Source organism: Melanaphis sacchari, unplaced genomic scaffold (genome assembly GCF_002803265.2).
Source record: "Melanaphis sacchari strain LSU unplaced genomic scaffold, SCAv2.0 Contig60_pilon_pilon, whole genome shotgun sequence".
Classification (NCBI taxonomy): domain Eukaryota; kingdom Metazoa; phylum Arthropoda; class Insecta; order Hemiptera; family Aphididae; genus Melanaphis; species Melanaphis sacchari.
The window spans coordinates 286,748-308,189 of NW_020271429.1; the positions used below are offsets into that span (position 1 = coordinate 286,748).

At 31.9% G+C, this 21,442-nt stretch overlaps 1 protein-coding gene across 1 annotated transcript; it reads right to left on the minus strand.

Annotated features, from left to right (window-relative positions):
• Window positions 1-17,121: 17,121 nt before the first annotated feature.
• On the minus strand, window positions 17,122-20,086 carry LOC112600113 (lysine-rich arabinogalactan protein 19-like). The gene is given in 3 exon segments (XM_025347278.1): window positions 17,122-17,478; window positions 17,481-18,389; window positions 19,907-20,086. Coding segments are annotated over 3 exon segments (1,158 nt in total). The 5' UTR covers window positions 19,925-20,086; the 3' UTR covers window positions 17,122-17,247.
• Between the last annotated feature and the right edge of the window lie 1,356 nt (window positions 20,087-21,442).

A 21,442-nucleotide genomic window follows, 5' to 3' on the forward strand; every position in this document is an offset into this window, starting at 1 on the left:
AATGTATATTGTATTGATAAAATGAGTATTATTGGTATTAAAAATCGTTAATATTAAGTTCTGATGAAATAATTAAATTCAATTGTTTTGAATTATGCAATGAACAACAATTTGATATAAGATAGATAAGTATAACATTTCATTTTTATTTATGATGAATAAAGAAGTTGAATAATATGGCGCTGTTCGCAGATTAGGTTAAATTAAATTAGAATACTTACTCAGTGTATAAAATAAATGAATATAATTGGGTAGACAAAAAAATTGACACAATTTGTAAATAGTTAAATAGTTAGACATACTGATATTTTAATAGCAAAAATAAATACATAAATTTATAATTTAAACTGCTGTTTATCATGCTATTATAATAGCTAAGTATTATAAGGAAAAAAACGTAAATATTGTATATCATCAAAATTGCGGTGTATAATAAGTATTTCCCTATTACTTTGAATTTTTTTATATATTTAATAATATATAAGATATAATACTCAAGATTTCTTAGTTATGGATATTTATTTACTCCTATTTTTTTGTAATATGAGAAATAATTAAGTATACCTATTACACAATTTAATATTATTAAATCATAAATTAAGAAAAATAATTCAAAGTATGAAACTAAAGTTATAAAACTCCTTAAAAATGTAGAATGTAGTCATATAATTGTTGTATACCTAACCTATAAAAAATCATTTAAACGAAGATTTGTATAACTGTTTACGCGAAACGTTTAAATATATAGATAATAATAAGCTATTTTCAACAACTAATAATGCTATTATTTATGCTATTTTTAGAATTCGATTCAAGTTATTTTAATGTTTATCAAGCTTAAATGAATCTAAAACTATATAGATCTAGAAAATGGGTACGTGAAGTTACATTTTATTTCAAATACACAAAATGTGATAATGATAAATAAAAATCTTATTAAAATCGTTTTATGAATGACTGCATTTTTATTAAGAATGTGTAAAAGCTTAGTATGTAAAATATACATTCAGTTATTCTTTAGTTTGTAGATGTATTAACTTATTTTTATTAAGTCATTTACTTAAAGTTGAAATTCAAAATTTAATTTCTTAGAAGTTGAAAAAAAATCTTTACCAAATAAAAGAAAATATATAGTTCGAGAACATGATTATAAATATAAATTATAATCATAATCATAAAACCATTGCAATTTTTGCTAAAATAACAAGATAGTAAATCATTTTATAGGTATATATAAATTAAATCTATGATCTATATGAAACAATAAATTATGAATGAATATATTAGTTTTTGAAATCTATGTATTTCAACTTCAAAGATTTAATTTTCTATAAAGATTTGTACCTGGAAAATTAAAAAAAAAAAAAAAACAAAACTAAAATTTATGTCTGTAAAAATAATATTACTTTGTTATACAATATGACAATAAGTTTTCTATGAACAAAGATTATATTTTCTTATTGTAGATATTATATATTCTCTTTTATGAAAACACATTTCTTATAACTCATATATTATGCAGTACATATTATATATATATATATATATAATATATTTGAATAACATAATAGAAAACGAGCGAAAAAGTTTTTTTTTTTAACTAGTCGATTTTTCTAACCACTGTTTGTCATGAAAGTGTGAATATTAAACAACTTTTTGGTTTCATATAAATAAAGTTGTATACATAAATTTATGAAAAATGTGGCGCCCATAATCTTCCTCTTTCTTGTCAGAGCGCAGTCTGACCTAACTCTTTACATATTATTACCAAATAATATGTTGTTCCGCATTATCGCGGGAGATTGGAAAATCCATAAACTTAGATTGTTGTTGTTGGCTGTGTGAATAATCTATTTTGTTCAACTAATTAGGCTTTCGAACAATATTACCGCGATATATCTAGTTTTCGTTGATCGTATCCTTCCGAATTCGTATTTGAATGTGTATTATACATGCATTATGCGAATTAAATTCATGACGATAACGCCGTATGGTACACAGCACTGATCGAATAAAATGTACAATGTTACAAAACATAATCTTATACGAGTTGAGGAGTGATGAAATTCGTTACAACATTACAATAGGTGATAAACTTACAATATCACAATATCTCATTCTGTATAACCCACGCATCGGTCAACTAGATTAGATTAACCGTTGTCCCCATTGTACATTTGTCGATGAGCCAAATAATCGCGGTTTATTGGTGCGTGTTTTTTTCAATTTCTTCTGTGCTCTGATCTTTAAACAATAATATATACGGATCTCCTTTACTACTTTACAATGTACAATATTGAAATAAAATGCGTGTGCATCTATTCGTATTATGTTACCAGCGGAAATGCGATTAACCCCGGTTTTATGCACAATAATAAATGTACCAGCCGTGGATTGTTCTGCTAGCAACTGTTCTTAGAAACACTGTAATTTTATCACCCATTCTGTGTATATTTTTAATACAAATTTTTCCCTTGAGATGTATGAAGAATACATTATGTAGAACGTAGAAGTGTGTAACGCTATGCGTTGTCGAGGTTAGAGTCACTTAACTGGATAGTATATTATATTTATAACTAACCTAAGGTCATCTCACTAAGTAAGTCATCTTGAATTTGTTTTTTTTTTTTTTTTTTTTGACAACTGTTTGGCCAATCATACTCCTTTTGGCGTGATATGAATATCATAATGCAACTAGAATCAGTTACTAAAGATATGTTGAACTCTTATTTCGAAAATAGTCAGTGTCTTTACTCTTTAAATAATGTGTTATGATTTATGTATACTTACAGCACTTATAAATATACATTTTTATACATACAAATACTAAAAAAATTTAATATTACAAATATTGTACACATGTAATTCTTTTCGAAATATGCATCGAATATATTGAGTAATATTATTTATATATAATTTCATATTTACACATATTTTATTGATATTTTATAGATAAGGTTATAAGCATTTAAGGGAAAAAATACACTAAACTAAACATTAAAATTGCGCATCTTTTTGTACATAAACACGTATATTATACACCATGATATTTTTTATTCAATCTATTCTCGACAACTTGGATTTTAAGAAGAATAAAAATTAAATATCAATAATTATTAAATATCGTGAAAAATATTAGACTGATCTTAGTAATAAGGTATTTTTAAGGGAAAAGAATAAAGTTTGAGTCTTCGAGAATCAGCCATGGAGTTATCAAATTTTTTCTGTATAATAATGTGAACAATTTGCTTATTACTGAATATCATTTACTATAATATTGTAATTAATTAATTTTAACAACTTAGGGAAAATCAGGTATCTATATCTATTAAGTAAAAATATAATATTATATCATTACGGAGTTTATATAAAACATCGCATCTCCAGAAACGTTTTTTAGTCGTTAAGAAAAACTGCAATTATAATATAAAAGCCGTCGTACTATAATATTAATAATATATACGAAAACGTACGATTATATATTCGCATATCGTAGGTATATAGCTCACGTAGAATATGGTATGTATGGGATGTTCATACCGCGTGAAGTAACTGAAAAATAAACACCGAAAGACTTAAAAAAAATAAAAAAAATAATACATACATACATACAAACACAAACAGATATATATGTATATATTTCCCCTCTAAATAACACCACTCGATCGTAGCTGGCTTCCGGCGGTGGAGTTTCTTTACAATCGCGACCGAGCAATCTTCCGGCGGGACCGCGGTCCAAAACAAACATCGATGTGATATTATATATATATATATACCATATACAACACCCATAACCACTATATTATACACCGTGCATATTATACTCATGAGGGTTTATATATACATACATACATATATATATATATATAGTATATAGCGCGTTTGACTCGCCCGAGGGTCATCGTCATGTGATATATGACCGCATTTCCCATGTACGCATACATACACACATACACAAGCGCGCGCGCGCACATTAAATTCTCACCGTTTAAGGTGTGTTTGCGCCGATAGGTGAAGAGGATTGTAGGGATGGCGATGTGAGGGGTTGCGATTACGAGTTGCGCAAAATCCGCGCCGTACGACCACCGACCGGATATAGCGTCCGGCTTGCCAAGCCTCGACAGCAGCTTGTCGGGCGAACGTATAATAATAGTAATAATGATATAATAATATTGTCGTCGCGCGAGACAGTCTTAAAAGTATACACACCTACACATACAATTATATACGTGTATATACAATAACGACCTCGTTAATCCGGGACTTAACGTGCTCTTTTTGGGCGCCGCACAGCCGTCTGCCGAGTTAATTCCATTAAAGCGTCGACCTCCGGTGCCGCGCCGCCGCAACCACTGTCACCCCCGCTTAATATACACATATTATACGGTGAGTCTATCAATCTCCGCAAACCGAAGAATGAGTCTATACATATTATTTTACTCTTAGAACATATATTATATAGCTGAATGAAGGTGCAGAAATAGTTTGAGATAATTTTTTTTTTTGTATAGTACATGAGTTCTTGACCACGTAAACAAAAAATCAAATAGTTAACAGTATTGTATTTGAATAATGCGGTGTCTTTGTCTAACACATTGTTTTTTGCAAAAATTAAAGTACCTATAATAATTTTTTAATTTCTAACATTTTTTCATGATTTTAACTTATCATATAATCAAACATATTATATTTTAATAGAAAAGTTGATCTCAAGCATAGATTTGACGATAAATTAAAATAAATTTTTACGATAAATTTTATTATTTCACTAGATCAATCGGTACAAAGGGGAATATAACATATATGATATTTATATTAAATAAACTGAACAAAGACACACGAAAAAGATTGAATAATCAAAAAATATCAATCAAACAAACAATCTCCCAATACATTTCACTATAAGGTTATCAGTTATCATAGAATTCCAACGAATTATATTTAATATTTTTTATTAAATATTTACAGGACTGTAGCGTTTTGTATTACTAAAAAATTCTACGATTTGCTAAAGATGATAATTATCATTGGTAACGATCGTTGGTCAAACGTCGCCGTTAACCATTTTCGTAAAAAATGAATGTTTTATTTAAACAAGCTTTAAATATAAATATATTAAAAAAAAAAAAAAAAAACCAGAGAAGGCGATTGCCACTTCAACCTCTTTCACCACTCCACTATAAATTTTTCCTCAGTTTACAAAATGTAAAAAAGATAAAATAACCGTCCAAGATTCCCGCAAACGGAATTATAACAACACGATAACGCGACACCCATAGTCGTATCTTAACGTTGTATGTTTTCGAGAGGGACTTTGGACCGGAACTGCTGCTACAGCAGATGGTCGTTTTTATTTTTTGTTCGCCCGTTGACACTAAGCACGTGGATACGAACGACATTTCTATCTTCATTAAACACAAACTTTTAGGACCAAAACAATAACGGAGAAAGAACCGATGGTTCGGAAGCTGCCGAGAGACACTGCAATAACGTCCAACAACCGGGAAATGAGATGTAATTACGGTGTCCCTGTTAACAATGGTAATAACGGTGCTGTCTTACGGATTTCTATGCAAAGTCGCGTCCACAAGCTCTACTTCAATAATGGTTCGCCTCGTATTGCGAATACCAGCAGCTTTCCACACACTCGTCGATGATATCGTCAAACCGCTAGTCGACAGTTTGGACTATAATATGTTGTATGGTAGACTCTCTCGGTATAAATCATAGATAAGCGACGCGTATAATGCACATGGTGTGGTGTGCATGCGAATCGTTTGCCAATTCTACATTATATTGTGTTCATGATACAGTCATAGTACATATTGTACATATTATAAATAAAATATACATCGCGTGCTGGTGCATAACGTACCCACCGATATCCCGCTAATGCCCGTACCGACCGATTCACATTGAGATAAACACACACACACACACACACACAAAAGTTTATTATGTATATCGGATTTCCAAGACCTTTGTTGTTTGTTTTATTCTCGCGTGTTCGTATCTATGCACGATCATCGCCTTAACCATGGTCGTTGGATGTGATACGCGTATAATATTCGTACCACCGGATACACGCATACGCGGACGAATTCCATCGCGGCGCGGGCTAAGGCATTCCCGAGATTTTAACTTTTCTCAACTTTTTGTATTTAAACGTAGTTGAACTCGACGACTGCTACTTTTGCGCAATTTTTAACGGGGGATTCACTTACCGTAAGATACTCATCGTTTCAGAATACTAGGTATTACGTTTTTCTAAAAAAACATATTTTTGTTATTTTTTTTTTTTTTTTATCGATTACGTGCATTTTTATTCCTCATTCCAAAGCAAAATATTTTTTTTGAATTACTCCATTGCGTAGTAATTAAATTGGTGACGAGTAGCTCAAGGTAGCTTATGTGATAAGTATTAGAAGTTTTGTACACCGAAATGGAGTGGTATAGATGTACCCGCATACTGTTGGTCCACTACTCCGTTCATTAAAACTTTAAATACTTATAACCAGTAATAAAAAAATGTGGGTAGTCATTCAAAAGAGTAAACAATTTAAAAAATAATAACAATTTAAAAAATTATTAAAATATGTTTTTATTTTATTTTTTTAATTTTCTTTATGTAGTAGATAACGATTAAAAATTTGTACGAAAAACATATTTTCAAAAATATCTGTGTTTTCTGAAATATTGAGTGCTTTATGTTAAATGAATCACCTTGAATTATGTTACACGCCATGGATGATATGATGATTAATGGACATTATTTTTATGGACGAATTCTAAATATTATTTCAAGTTTACAAACGTATTACCGAGTTTAACAGAGTATAATTAAATGCGCAAACTAATTTCGTTTAATGAAACATTCATTTCTTGCCCTGCATAATACAACGACCTTAATAGCTTAATAGATTAAATACATCATATTAATATATAATGCATTATAAAATATATTATATGCTTCTGGATCATAAATAAAAAAAAAGTTGGTTTAATGTAATCGGTTAAATCAATTTTTGATGGTCATCAGTTTTTATTAAATTTTATGAACTAATCTACATACAACTTTTTCCTTTTTGATACAATAATAAATGTATTATATTAATGTATTAAAACCGTGTCTGTATTATTCGTTTTTGTAATTACTCGTAATTTAATTAATTTTTGAAATATTTATGAATAAAAAATGTTGTTATATTATCTTAAAAAAATAATTTAATTGACATAATATGATAATTTATTAATTTAGTAACTATGTTTAAAGAATTGAGTGTTAATTAATCAATCAGAATAAATAAATATATTTGTATACATTATGCATTATTATATTTAAAAAAGGTTGAATAGTATTTTAGTTTTTAAATTCTTTTGTCTTTAGCGTAATATAATTTATTGAGAGTACTTCTACCTATTTGGAATTTAGATGTAAATAAAAAATCTTCCTCGCTGTCTCTATATATAAAAATATAGCAGTAATCATGATATAAATAATTGTATTTTATTTATGAATAAAGTATTACTGAAGATTGTCACTGTTAATTGTAATTTATAATAATCATCATCATCATTATTATTTTTTTAATGGTATAGCTATTATTATAATAAATATTTATATAGAAATTTTAATGCTTTGTGCTTAGAGTAAAAAATGTTAGGTTTTTTTTTTTTATTATATTTCATGCATTTTATTAATAATAATGGACTATGATGAAATTAATCATGTGCTCGCCAAAGCATTGTTTATATATTTTTAAAGCTGGCTCTGAATTTGATTATCGAAGAAACTTTTTGTTTGTGTCATAATGTGATTTTTAATGGCAGATTTGCTAGATATAATGTAATATGTATTTGAATAATTAGATGTAATCATTTAAATTAAAATGGTATTGATATACAAAATACCGAAACACTATTTTCCTGCGCTCAATTTCGATATTATTTAATGGGTTTCAATTTTTCTGTTTAAATACCATAAATATATATATATATATAAATATATTTGTAAAACCTCATTTATATTTATGTTAAGATATTTATTATTTTTTTTTTTTTATTTTTATTTAATTTTATATTATATGTGCACCTATAAATGATTTTGATTTTTGTTCTATGCGGATTGAAGGGTATCAGTCGATCGTTTAGTACTTCGGTACGTATGGTATTCGAGTTATACATAAATTGTAGAGACAATATGAAATACTGCGATTTTTGCAGTCTAACTAATAACCATAATAACATGAGGTAGGTCTGCGCATAGCATTGTATACTACGAATTATAATAATATATTATATCGATCGTTCCTACATAATATATAATATGATATTTGCGGGGCGATTAAACGTACGCGTGACGCATCTGTTTTTGTGCTTTGGGCCGCGCGATAACCGTATCCGCTTTTTATATGCAATTAAATATAAATATTTAACTGATCCAATCGTCGAAAATAATAATAATGTGTATAAACCCTTTACAATATTAATGCGCATAAAAAAAAAAAAAAATAACCAATTTAATATAAAAATAATCGTATCGTATTATAGATATACATATATTATACTTTTACAACAATACCGTGTAGAAATTATTATAAAATATGTATAAAGTACAATATATTATACGAAATTATGTAGTGTGGTAAGTATTCGGGCGGTCGGCCCGACGGTGGAACGAACTTTACCCGAAAAAAAAATAGGTGTATTTTATCGTCGAACGCGTCACTTATTTTTTTTTTTTATATTATTATTTTTTAGCGACGATTACACGCGGCCGGGGGCAAGGTCTTCACGTCTCTGCTTCGTAGAGTTCCCGTACACCGGTCTACTGCTAGGTATAGGCTTCACACCGGCGTTACACTAACAGCCATATTACGACCTACCTTATAAAATTATTATCGTACACAAGTATATATATATAACGTAAGTACAATATATGCACTCGCCTTAGGCGCGCCGCGCGGTCCATTTGCGTTAATAAGTCATCCCGACCGACCGTGTAATTTTCGACCGATCCCGAGTGCGAATTTTAATTGAAACAGCAACAACAACATATACGTGTCCAATAACGTGTACTATAGGTACACGGGTTGTATTACACTCGCATTTTTGGCCAGTGTGTTTTATATTCAACCCATAGGTACAATTATTAACGCCAGTGGGTACACGCGGGCACCGGAAAAATATGGAAAACTTAGGAAGCGCCGCCGCCGCCGCCGCCGCCGCCGCCATTGACCGTCAAGGCTGGTCGTTGACGCTCGAAATACCAGAAAACTGGTGAATATCATAATATGCGTCACTGTAATAATAATAATAATAATAATAATATCGTATTATACACACATAAAATACAGTAAAAAACAACGCACGACACGTGTGTGTGCAGGCGAATGTAGTTTAAAAATTCCATCCGTCGCGCTCGTACAAGTCCTAATACGGTTTCGTATGGCAAAGTTTAGTCGTAACGATGATAATAAAATTAAATCACATTAACCATACAACACATAATACGTAAAACATATAAGACGATATAATATGAATAAAAACAAACGATTTCTCGTGAAAGACGTTCGTGACAGGTGACGACGACGATAGGTACTCAGAACGATGTTTTATTATATGTCTTAGACGAATACATATTTTTATATTATCTTTGTACACATTATTTATACATTTTTTAGTCGATTTACATGTTGCGGTTTGGGTGGTAAAATAAATCGCAATAGTTATTGTGGCATAGGACATTTGGCCGTGTAAAGCCATTAACACAATCATGTAAAATATTTACCTCCAAAAATTTTTAAAAACTCGTTAATACTTTTGTGTGCCTACACGCTTATATATTATATATAATTGTATTATGTTATAAATGTTATAATACATATTTTTTTTGTGTTAAGACAGAAATCAATAATGTGTTTTGGATACACCATTTAGTGTCATATAATATATTTTAATAACACACTATATTTAATCCTTGAAGCTATAATTATTTTTATTAAACATTATCATCTACATTCAACAAGTTATTATTATTTATTTTTTTGATGATTCTGGTTCTTAATTCCTGTTTTCATTTTATTTTATTTACCGTGATTATGTTTGATAAATAAATTATTTTTAAGCTCGAGTTCAGCTGGTATAATTGAACTGAATAATTTTAAAGATCACATAAAAATAATATTTGCTTAAATAATATATTATTGAATTTACAAAATGTTTACGACGATATTACAATACCTAATATAATGAATGTTATTTGAGTTATTTGGAATAAAGGAAACATTTATTTAATTTATTTAAATTGTATATAATTATTCATTTGATTTGCATTCAATATTAAAAGCGATTTATGTATTTATAACTTAACCATTTAATAATTACAATACTGCAGTTCTTGTTGGTACACACTAAGTGTGGTGAACAGATAATTTAATTTGAAAACAATGAAACACCAAAACAATAGAACTTATACAATTTTTATTTTTATACATAAAACTTAAGATAAAATCCAACAGTGATCGTTTGAAATAAAAATATATATATTTTTTTTATAATAAAATAATAGAAAAATTTTCACTTCATGAAATATATATTTTTTTTTAAAACATTAAAAATAAATGAAGTTAACAATTTTTGTAATTTAAGTAAAAATACAAGTCGTGTAGACAATAATTTTATTTAACCACGCATTTTCATAAAACTGTCATTGTGATATATGATCAGGAAAGTTCCTGTTATTTGTCGCCCACTATCAGGTGACAATTAAAAAAAAATTTAAACGTTGCATAAAAAAAAAAAAAAAAACGATTCTTTGAATATATTATTTTTATGCTGAAAATTTTTTGTAAAAAGTGTTGGAAAATGTTTTTTAAGAATTTCATATTTTATAACATAATTAAATATATTTGTACATTTTTCAATTGTGTATCATTTAATTTACGAACAAGTTTTATATAAATAACGCAAATAAATTTAAATGTATTTCTTATTATATGAATTAAAATAAAATGTTTAATTACATAGCACGTAGGTTTATACAAAACTTAAAATACTACTTATATATTTATTATTAAATTTATATTAAAAATAATATATTATGAATATGTCATAGACATTTTATTACTTAATTTTTCGTAATGTATTAATATTTAGTATTTAACGAAACAATTAATATATTATATTAATTATAATTTTATATCATATACTATATAATTTATATTTCATATTTCAGTTGTATATTATTTTCAAAATAAAATTATAGGTTTGAATCTTATGCTTGTATATAAAAATATTAAATATTGGAATTACGTTACTTTATAATCGCATAGGTTATAGGCTCGATACTATAATAATAGCATACAAGTATATGATTGATCGTCAAAAACTGTATGGTATTATAAAATCAATATTTTAAATAAAATGAAGATACAAATGTTTCCGTTTACATAGTGACGTTAAATTTTCACTTTGAAATAATGATGTTATACACTTGTTTCGTTTAGGTCGAATGAATATCGCAGGATCGGTAACTAGCCTGGAAAGTAATCGTACATCACTTTAGACGTGTTTTGGTACATTGTTATACGTACACACACACACACACACACACACACACACACACACACACACACACATTAAGTCTTGCGATTTTATCTTGAAGTCGTAGGCGTTATTGCAAAGCAACGGTAATTTTGATACCGATACTTATATCCCATACTCTGAAATACAAACCACTTTAAAACACTCTAGTTTTTGGAATTATTTTAATAAAACTTTATATCCGATAATCGTTAAATTTGAATATTTTAAACATTTTTCAGGTAAATCTTAAAACTTTATTTCAATTTTATTAGAGTAGTTGGAATTAAAATATTGGAATCACTTATTTTATGATTATACCTGAATATTATACCTATATGGCGTATGATTAAAATTAAATTTTTCTTAGTCTTAGCATGATTTTAAATTTAAATTTCAACGTTAAAAAAATTCTTAAAAACTAATTCCAGTTATATTAACTAATTAAAAAAAAAAAAACAAATAAATAATTGAAGTGCTCAAAAAAAAAAAAAAATTAAATTAAAATTATACTAATTATTATTAAAAGACGTTTTTATTTTTATTCAAATTCATAAAAATTACCAAAAACACTGATTAACAAACAACACAGTCAACAAAAAAAAAAATTAAAAACCATAACATTTAAAATACGTATGTTAGTAAATCCCACGAAAATGAATTAAATGCAATTAACTATTGCATCTGCGTGTTTGTAATATAACTCAATAAGTTATTCAACTAAAATTGTTGGATACAGGGATACATTTTCAAAATGAATAAGGGTTGAGTAAAACACAATTTGTTAAAGGCAGAGAGTCATTCTGCGTGAAGAAACTCTTTAAAGAGCATCAGTCAAATTTTTATTGTTGTTACGTTTTTCTGGTAAAATACATAAAACCTGCAATGGTGAAAATTATAACTAGGGTGAGTAGGAAAGAAAACTCATTTCGAGTTAATGTCAAGGATATATTAAATATAAGTATATTTCATAAATAGTGTTGTATACCCACCCAGTATATATGATTATTATTTATTATTACAAATGCGTCTTATTACATGCGCTTAGGTGCTACAGATCTTCAGAGGAAAAACAACTTTTCTATCAAAAACCTGGAAAAAATCAACCGTCTCGACGTAGGATGGACTTAGTCGTTTTTCCAAAACGATGATGGTCTGGCAACACATGTCGGAAATTATATGCCACCTGACTGCAGCCTCACATGTGTGTCCATCGTTTCTAAACCTCCCATAAAGATAGGACAAATCTAGGATCATCAGAAAATACACATACACACACACACTCACACACACATCGAAATTGGTCGAATACGTTTCGGTTGTGCTGTTCTAGCTATTTAATGTAATAAAAACGACGGAAAAAGTAACAAAATCCATACAGACATTTCATTATAATGCATAGATAAATGTTAATAATTATTAAGTTACGATGAAAGACGAAAATTGGTGAATGACGTCATTCCCCGACCAATGACACGTTTCTTAAACTGTGTTCCACGAAACCTCGGGGAATTTTTTTCAACATTTTCAGGAAAATTACTTTAAAATATTTAACTAAATACTATTAGCGACTAATGGAAAAAAAAAATGTTAGTACAACTTTCATCAATAAGCCCAATATTACGAATATTTGTATTAATAAAAAGAAATTTCATCTATCTCATTAAAATTAAAATTTAGTCTAATTAAAGTCATTTAAGAATTATTATTATTTTTTATTTTAACATATTTTTTTAAATTAAATACCGTTATCACATTTTTATTATACGAAATAATTGTAATTTTTATTGCAAATAATCCTAAATAAGCTAAAAAGCTAAAAAAAAAGTAGGTGTTCCACGATAAAAGTGAACATAAAAAAAGATTCCATGAATAAAAAGTTTAAGAAACGCTGATTTAAGTAAATGATGTAAAAAAACCACATTTTAAACTCAAATATACATGTTTCGCCGGCAATTGTCGTCATTTACCTGCAAATCTGGCGGTAAATGATGATAAATATCAAATAATACACTGATTATTTTACTATAAGTACATTATTTTATAATAAAAATTTATTGTTGTTGGATGATTTACTTTTTTATTTTAGGTATATTTTTATTTAACCTAAAATATATATTGTTACCTTTCTTTTTACTGCTGCAAATATTTATGTCGATTGCTGCTTTAAATTTATCCTGGTTATCCATACTTAATTAAATAGAACAACAACGCTATAGTTAAATTTAACTTTTGTCATATTAATTTCACGAGTAACACATATTATTACAAATAATTATAAAACACGCGTTCGTCGCATTTACAACTCGTTAGAATATAGCGTAGATACTAACTAATAAACTAATAGATTATTAACGCTATTGTTAGTTGGAATTTTCGTTTATCCATCTACTTCCGTCATGATATTTTTAACTAAGAAAACTTATTCGCGTACTTACGTGCTTATCACTGATGATGATTATTCAAACCGACATAAATGTATTGAACATCATTCTCCAATTAAACTGGGGATAGACGACAATAATTAGGGAATGTGTACATTTACAACATTTACCACGTTTACATCATTCACCGTAACATATATATTATTATGTGGTATTTATGTTTATCCTCATAAATATTGCGAGTTGTACGGGTTCGTATGTTTGTATACACATTATTGCGTGGAATTAATATGCATCTATTATGAGCACGGCGTATTGGAATCAAAAATACATTATGTCATCTATATCTATATAAATTATGTGTATAGGTACACACATTATAACTGTATCTAAGAGCATTTAGCATATAGTTTTATTAAACAAAAGACGAAAACCATATTCGTTTGTTTTACATTGGTAGTGTGTAGTGTGATTGTAACATGTATGCGCATAGCGGTGGATTCCATTCGAATGATAGTGATGTTGTACTGCGGCTGTCCTAAAGATATACATTTTCGTGTCGATAATGATATAATGATAATAGTAATAATAATAATAATTATTATTATTATCGGCGGTGGCTCGTTCTCACGCCCTTCGCTAGTCGCTAGTCAGCACACACACACACACACACACATACCGAAGAGTGCGACAGCAGCAGCACTAGTTGTGTGCCCTTTGATTTATTACCGTAATAACATTATAATATTATACAGTATAGTATAATAGTCGTTGTATTATGTATAATGTTATACATACATATAGTGTTATTTTAGTATAATAATGTAGTACGCTATCAACCCCTTATCCCATGTCCCTTTTATCCACCACCATCCATTTACCGCTTTCTGATTGACGGCGAGTTTCAGCCGTCGAGCACACAGAGGCCACGCGATTTTTTAACTTTTCGTATAAATTTATTATTTTACGCGCATTTGGTGGAATTCGGGATTCCCGCTGCGAACTGCGACTTTTTGTCTAATACGTCTGTTCGGTGAGACGATATATTGTTTTTTTTTTTTTTTTTATGTTCGTACTAAAGCCGAGGGATTCACGCAGCGGTAAAATTATTTCCGTTTAATTTAAAAAAAAATATATTTTTTTTATTTCCCGTGTTGAAGTACGAACGCCTATATTATGGAGAAAAAAATGTTATTTTTCAATATTTATGTTAAAAAAACATCCAAATATACTGAAAAACGACTATTATAAACAAAATATTATAGATTCCATTATATTACCTAATAAAATACATTATAATTATTTATAATATATATTATCTTACAACTTTTTTTTATTTGTTAAGTATTGTATGTAGTTACCCAAAAACAATTTTCGTAACTATCGAAAAAAAAGTATTGTTTTTATAATTTGATTTCAAACGATACATTCTCGCCGAATTGTTTAATTAATATATCTATGTTTATAATTAATAACTCATGTCGAATTAGAGTAAAAACTATTTGTTTTAATTTTAATGGTTAAATGTATTTACGAATTGGATTAAAAAAAGATCAATTACTTGTTTAAGTTTATGATTTCACGATTAACTGGACCTTCTAAATTATGTTTTATATTTCATTTTATGTAAATGATTTCGTTATTTTTTTCTCGTTATGACGGAAATCGTTTTTTAAACCGTTGAATGATTATTTTTTAATATTTAAGTTTGACGTTAAAACTCGGTATTTGTATTTTGTGTAAAGATTATTATTATTGGAATTAAATATTAAAAATAAATTTTTGTTATTTATTAGTTTCCATGATATTAGAGAGTGCCACATATAAATGCATTTCCTTTAAATTAAACATTATAAAATTTTACGTATACACTATAGTATAGAGACGGATTATTATCAATATATATATATATATATATTAATTTGAGTGTTATAGACAAGTAAAGTATCTACAATACGTTAATACATATAGTGCATACAGATGTACTGCAATGTCTGCAATTGCAAATATATCATCAAATTTTTTTCATCGGAAATCCGTTTAATCCCGAACGCAATTATGAATTATGTAAAAATGATATAAATGGAAGTCTGAGCGAGTTAACGTGTCACATAACAAGTGTCGTAATAATTAGTTTATACGTATTAGACTGCTGATTAACGCATTTCAATCGACTTGGAATAATATGGCAAGTGGCAATTATAAATAACAACGAACCAATAGACAGCGGTTACAAATGTGAATGGGCTTTAAGAAAATGATATTAATTGTTATGGCGTAGTGTTAGGGTAGGTAACTATCATAAATTATTATAGTCAGACTGATATTTCATCTCAGGTGACGTGGCGCAGATCTAGAATACTGTCAGCTAAAAGAGCGCATATTATTTTAGTTCAAGAATTTTTATGTCATTTTTTACTGATAAAGCCGAAATTATAATATGAAAGTATAATAGAATAATTATTATTAATACGAGACTTGAGTATAGATTTCGTATAGGTATATAATCTATGAAAATAGTATAGAGATTTAAAAGATCGATAAAACAATTGTTTACCGCAGTTTGGTCTCAAAGACGATATTGTTCGAGGGACGTAGGCACTATTTATTGAAGCCAAATATTTTGTCGTACACTTTTCCAAAAAGTGTGTTCTTTCGGACTAAGGCCGTTGGACATCGTTCCGACGAAAGAACCTTTTTACACTCGCTTATTGTAAGGCATGCGCCACTGTCTATTTTTTTAATGCTATCAACCATTATCAACGTCCAAGCTTATATCGATTATTACAGCCTACAGGCGACCACCGCTCTTGTAATAGATACGTTGCCCGTTCACGATTAGTCCAGTCCTAAATTTTCCCGATAATTATAAATACCGCTCCAATAGGATCATTTGTATAGGTCGGGTAACAACAAATCGTTATAACCCGACCTGTTAGTATGTATGTATATAATATATACACAATATTATGTTTACACCGTATTATTTTATTTGACAGGGGTAGTCGGGTAACGTCTCCAATTATTCGTGCGTAAAACGGACTTGAAATATTATATATTATCCACGGCGGTAATGACGATGTCTTATATTATTATGATATTATTGTCGACGGACGGGACGGGACACAGACTGAAAGAAATCGATGTACAAAAAAAAAAAAATGAAAGAAAATTTTATTATTCAAATGTATAGTAAGAGAAGGGTAGACCAAGCAAATGAGTGTACAACGTAAGTAGATATATTGCATTCGATCAGCGCGGGGTGTCGGGCGGTGTTCGATCAGACGTGGTGCACTGGAATGTTGGTGCCCGCGGCTTTGAAACCGTCAGCGCCAGCCGAGTAGTGGACAGCCTGGACCGCGCCGTGGTCGTCCACGTACGAGTAGCTTCCCTTCGTCTCGCCGTCGGCGTAACGAGTCTCAGTCTTGGCGGACGATCCGTCCGTGTAGCCGTACGTGTACTGGCCGTGTTCGTCTTGCGAGTGGAACTGGCTCTTGGCCGGGGCCACAGCTGCACGGCCACGGCTACGGCCAGCGGCGGCGGCGTATCAGTGGGGCCGGTGCGGGGCGGCGGCATGCGCGATGCGGGGCGAGCGGCGGCGTAGACGTGCGGGGCCGGGGCGGCGGCGTAAGCGACCACATGCGCTGGCGCTGCGGCCGGTTCGTGGTGGCGGACGACGCTGGTGTAGGAGGTGGCGACCGGAGCCGGGGCCGGGGCGGCGGCCAAGTAGTACGGGACTGGAGCGGGGGCCAAGTGGTGGACGACCGGGGCCGGTGGGGCGGCGAATTCAGTGTGCTTGACGGTGACGACGTGCGAGGGGGCGGCCACGGTGTAACCGGAAACCAGTGGGTGCGAGTAGAGTCCTGCGCTGCGCTTCTTGCGGGCGGCCAGGACGACGTGCTCGGGGTAGTGCACGTTGACCGTGCCGGCGGGCGTCAGCGGCTGGGCGAGCTTGAGCAGTGGGTGAGCGGCGGGCACGATGTACGACGGGCTCTTGACGACCACATGCTCGGCCGGCTGCGGAGCCCAGTGGTGCACCGGCACGTCGGCGTGGTGGACGACCGGCACGTCGGCGTGGTGGACGACCGGCACGGCGGCGTGGCGGACGACCGGCAGGGCGGCGTGGTGGACGGTGTTGGAGTCGGCGGGCAGGTTGGTGCCGCTAACGCGGAACCCGTTGACGGGGTCAGACACGTAGGCCAGGGACTGGACCAGGCCGTTGGCGTCCACGTACGAGTAACCGCCGCTGGTCACGCCGTCCGCGGTGCGCTGTTCGTGCTTGGACGACGGGCCGCCGGAGTAACCGTACGCGTACTGGCCCAATTCGTCCTGAGAGTGGTATTGGGTGGTCACCGGTGCGTGGTGCACTGCAGGGTACACTGCACTTCCACTGACGACCGCGACGACGGCTGCTGCGAATAACTGCGGAAAAAAAAACACACAAAAGCGCGCGATTAGTAAGACTTTTCACACGCCAAGTCGTGTACCAGCTGTCGCGAATATCCCCACAAAAGTTTTCGACGAGGACGATCGGTTTGGGACGAAGGGTCTAAAAGTTTAAAGCAGTCCGCGATCGGACGAGATCGTTCGGAGTCCGCGACGTTTTCAAAAAATCTCGTCGAGACATTATTATATTCGTGTACCCACCGAGTACGTGTTATGTGGATAATGTAAACAGCGGTAGAGGTATTCGTAGGACCGCGAGAAAAATTCAATACTAATATAACAAGTAAAGGTTTTTATTTTATTATTATTATTATCGCAGTGTTCATATTTTACGCGTTTTATATCGTGTAACGTTTATTTTACGCGTGCATACTATTTTCCGAGCGCGATAATAAGTACACACGAGAACAAACTATAAACGTCGAATTGATAAGCGACCTCAGTATGCGGAGGAGGTGCGGTATATAAGACAGAGTTTTATTTTTTTATTTTCCTCGCGCTCGTTCGATAAATAACTCCACGGACTCGACACGCACGCACGTACACAAGCCGCGTGAAAGCTTCAATAATATCGTCTGTCGTGTTTAGCACGATGACGTATACACGAGCGTTGTGTGTGCCTCACATCTTTCTATTATAATAAGCACCTACAAAACGTGATGTACGACGTGCTGTGGAAGAAAAACGCACCGCGGTCTGTCGGTTATTGTAACCGTGTTCGTAGCCATGTGCGGGAGACCGCGGTGAACTTGTGGCGTTTTTCACAGTTATCAACAAATACGCGCTCGAAAAAAGGAAATAGAACAAATAATATTCATTTCGAATTTCTCTAGCCTCCGTATCCGGGTTCTAGATCACAATAATTGCGTTATGTATACATTCTCATTATTACTATGTGTTATCATTGGTGATTCTATATAATATGTATTCGTCGGCGGCGTTAACGACTCTCGAGACCATCGCGTAAAATAGCGTTAAATTTGTATACGCATACACGTGCAGCGAGTGCGCAATGCAACTTGAACTTTGATGATAAACTGCACACGCTCTTTATGCTATGGTAATGATGCGCCGTTTAAATTATAAGCAAACATTATTCACAGACGCCAAGTAATTTCAAAGAATAATGGCGGTACTCAGCGGCCGAGGCGATTTTTAAGCCGATTTTCGACTGTAAGATTAATTATTTCCACCGCAACGGGCGCCGCACACGCGTATTTACGACGTATACGAACGTAATCGAAAAACACCCCTCTCACGACGTATAGACGGCGGCGGGTCGCGGTCTTGTCGCAGGGCGGTCAAACTCGAATTAGACATGTACAATAATAATGATAATATACGTTCGCTATCATACACGCGAATAGGGAATATATCACGACTATTTTTCACTGTTTTAATCGAAACACCAGTTTTATTCGTTTTCGAAGACCGGCTGTGATGGCGAGTACGGTGACAATGGTATTTTAAATAATAAAACTTCATACACTTACCAATAGACTAGAATTCATTTTTCTTGGTGTTTGGAACGACTTCGTTGTCTTCTAGTAACGTGTAAAACGAGACCACTAAGACTCAGATAAACGCACTAAATCGTTATCGCACGACCGTAGTAAGAAGTACCTAGCACGGACTGTCGATCGACAATGCTGTTGATCGGTTGGGTACCGCATGGGTATTTATATACGATTTATTGATGGAAAAAAAATCGTTTTGACCTTAGTCGCGCGCTGCGGTGGCGGTATAACATGATAATGATTATTACTATTATAGGCGTCGGTCACGCGGAAATCGCCCCGGGGATACGACGTTGAGGACAGTGATACGGTATCATTGCCGGACTTCGCGGTCGCGACCCTGCCCTTTTGCGCCCGACAATCTCGCCGAACGTAGTGCCCACTCTCGTTATCCATTCGCTTCGTCACCCTTTCGCGGCCACCGGTGGCCGGTAGTCCGGAGGACCGGAGTTAACGTCGAGTAAGTACACACCCGCGTACACCGGGGCAGCCATGTCGATCAGTCTCGGATTCGTATGTAACACAATGATATTTTGCGAAAACATTTGTCGTTTCTATATTCTCGTAAGGCCTTCTTTACGCGTGTAATTATGAACATTTAATATGTCTTTAAAAATTTTCTATTTCAAAATATAAAATTAAAAATATTTATTTTTTTATTAACACAAAAATGTAATTGCATAATAAATGTCTTACCTTAAAAACCTATAACCCATAACCCATCTCGAATCCACTCATCGCGACCAGACATCTAAAATTAACGGTTTAGTCACGGTATTTTAATAACTAAATCGATGATTTGATAATTTTTGATGAATTTTGTCCATAACATATTTTACGAGTACTTTGTATCATATCGAAATATAAAACTAATAAATCTTGACGGCTTGAATATTATTTTCAATATTTCCCAAGGTAAATTATTAAATTTATTTACATAGCTTGTTGTGATATTTAATTAAACGTCTAAGATAATTGCAACGCTTATGCATTTGAAGAACATTTTATATCTAAGTAGTTAGTACATAGCACAAACAAATTAAGAACATTTATGAATCTGATTTTATCTAAGCAATGTATTTTAATAGTGGATAAAGTGGCTTTAAAGAATAAAACATTGCCTAAGAATTTGATATTTCTTTCAGTATCCTTTCAGTAATTTACAAAAATAAGAACAATATTTCAGGTAACTTATAATTATATACATATTATGTACAGTTGTAACAATTTAAACAGAAAGTTTATGATTTAAATTTTTTCCATTAATTGAATATTTTAAAATATAAACATAAGATACTATTAAAAATTAAATCAATCATAATTATTATATAACTAGTTTTTTTTTTTTTTTTAACTAGAAACAGTATTCTATTCATTTTAATATTTGTATTGTAATAAAATAGTACACTGAGTGTAGTTGTATATGGTATATTATCGTGTTCATTTTTATATGGTTAAGCCTCACATTGGAGTTACACGTATTCACTTAGCAATAAAATATTATTATAATTG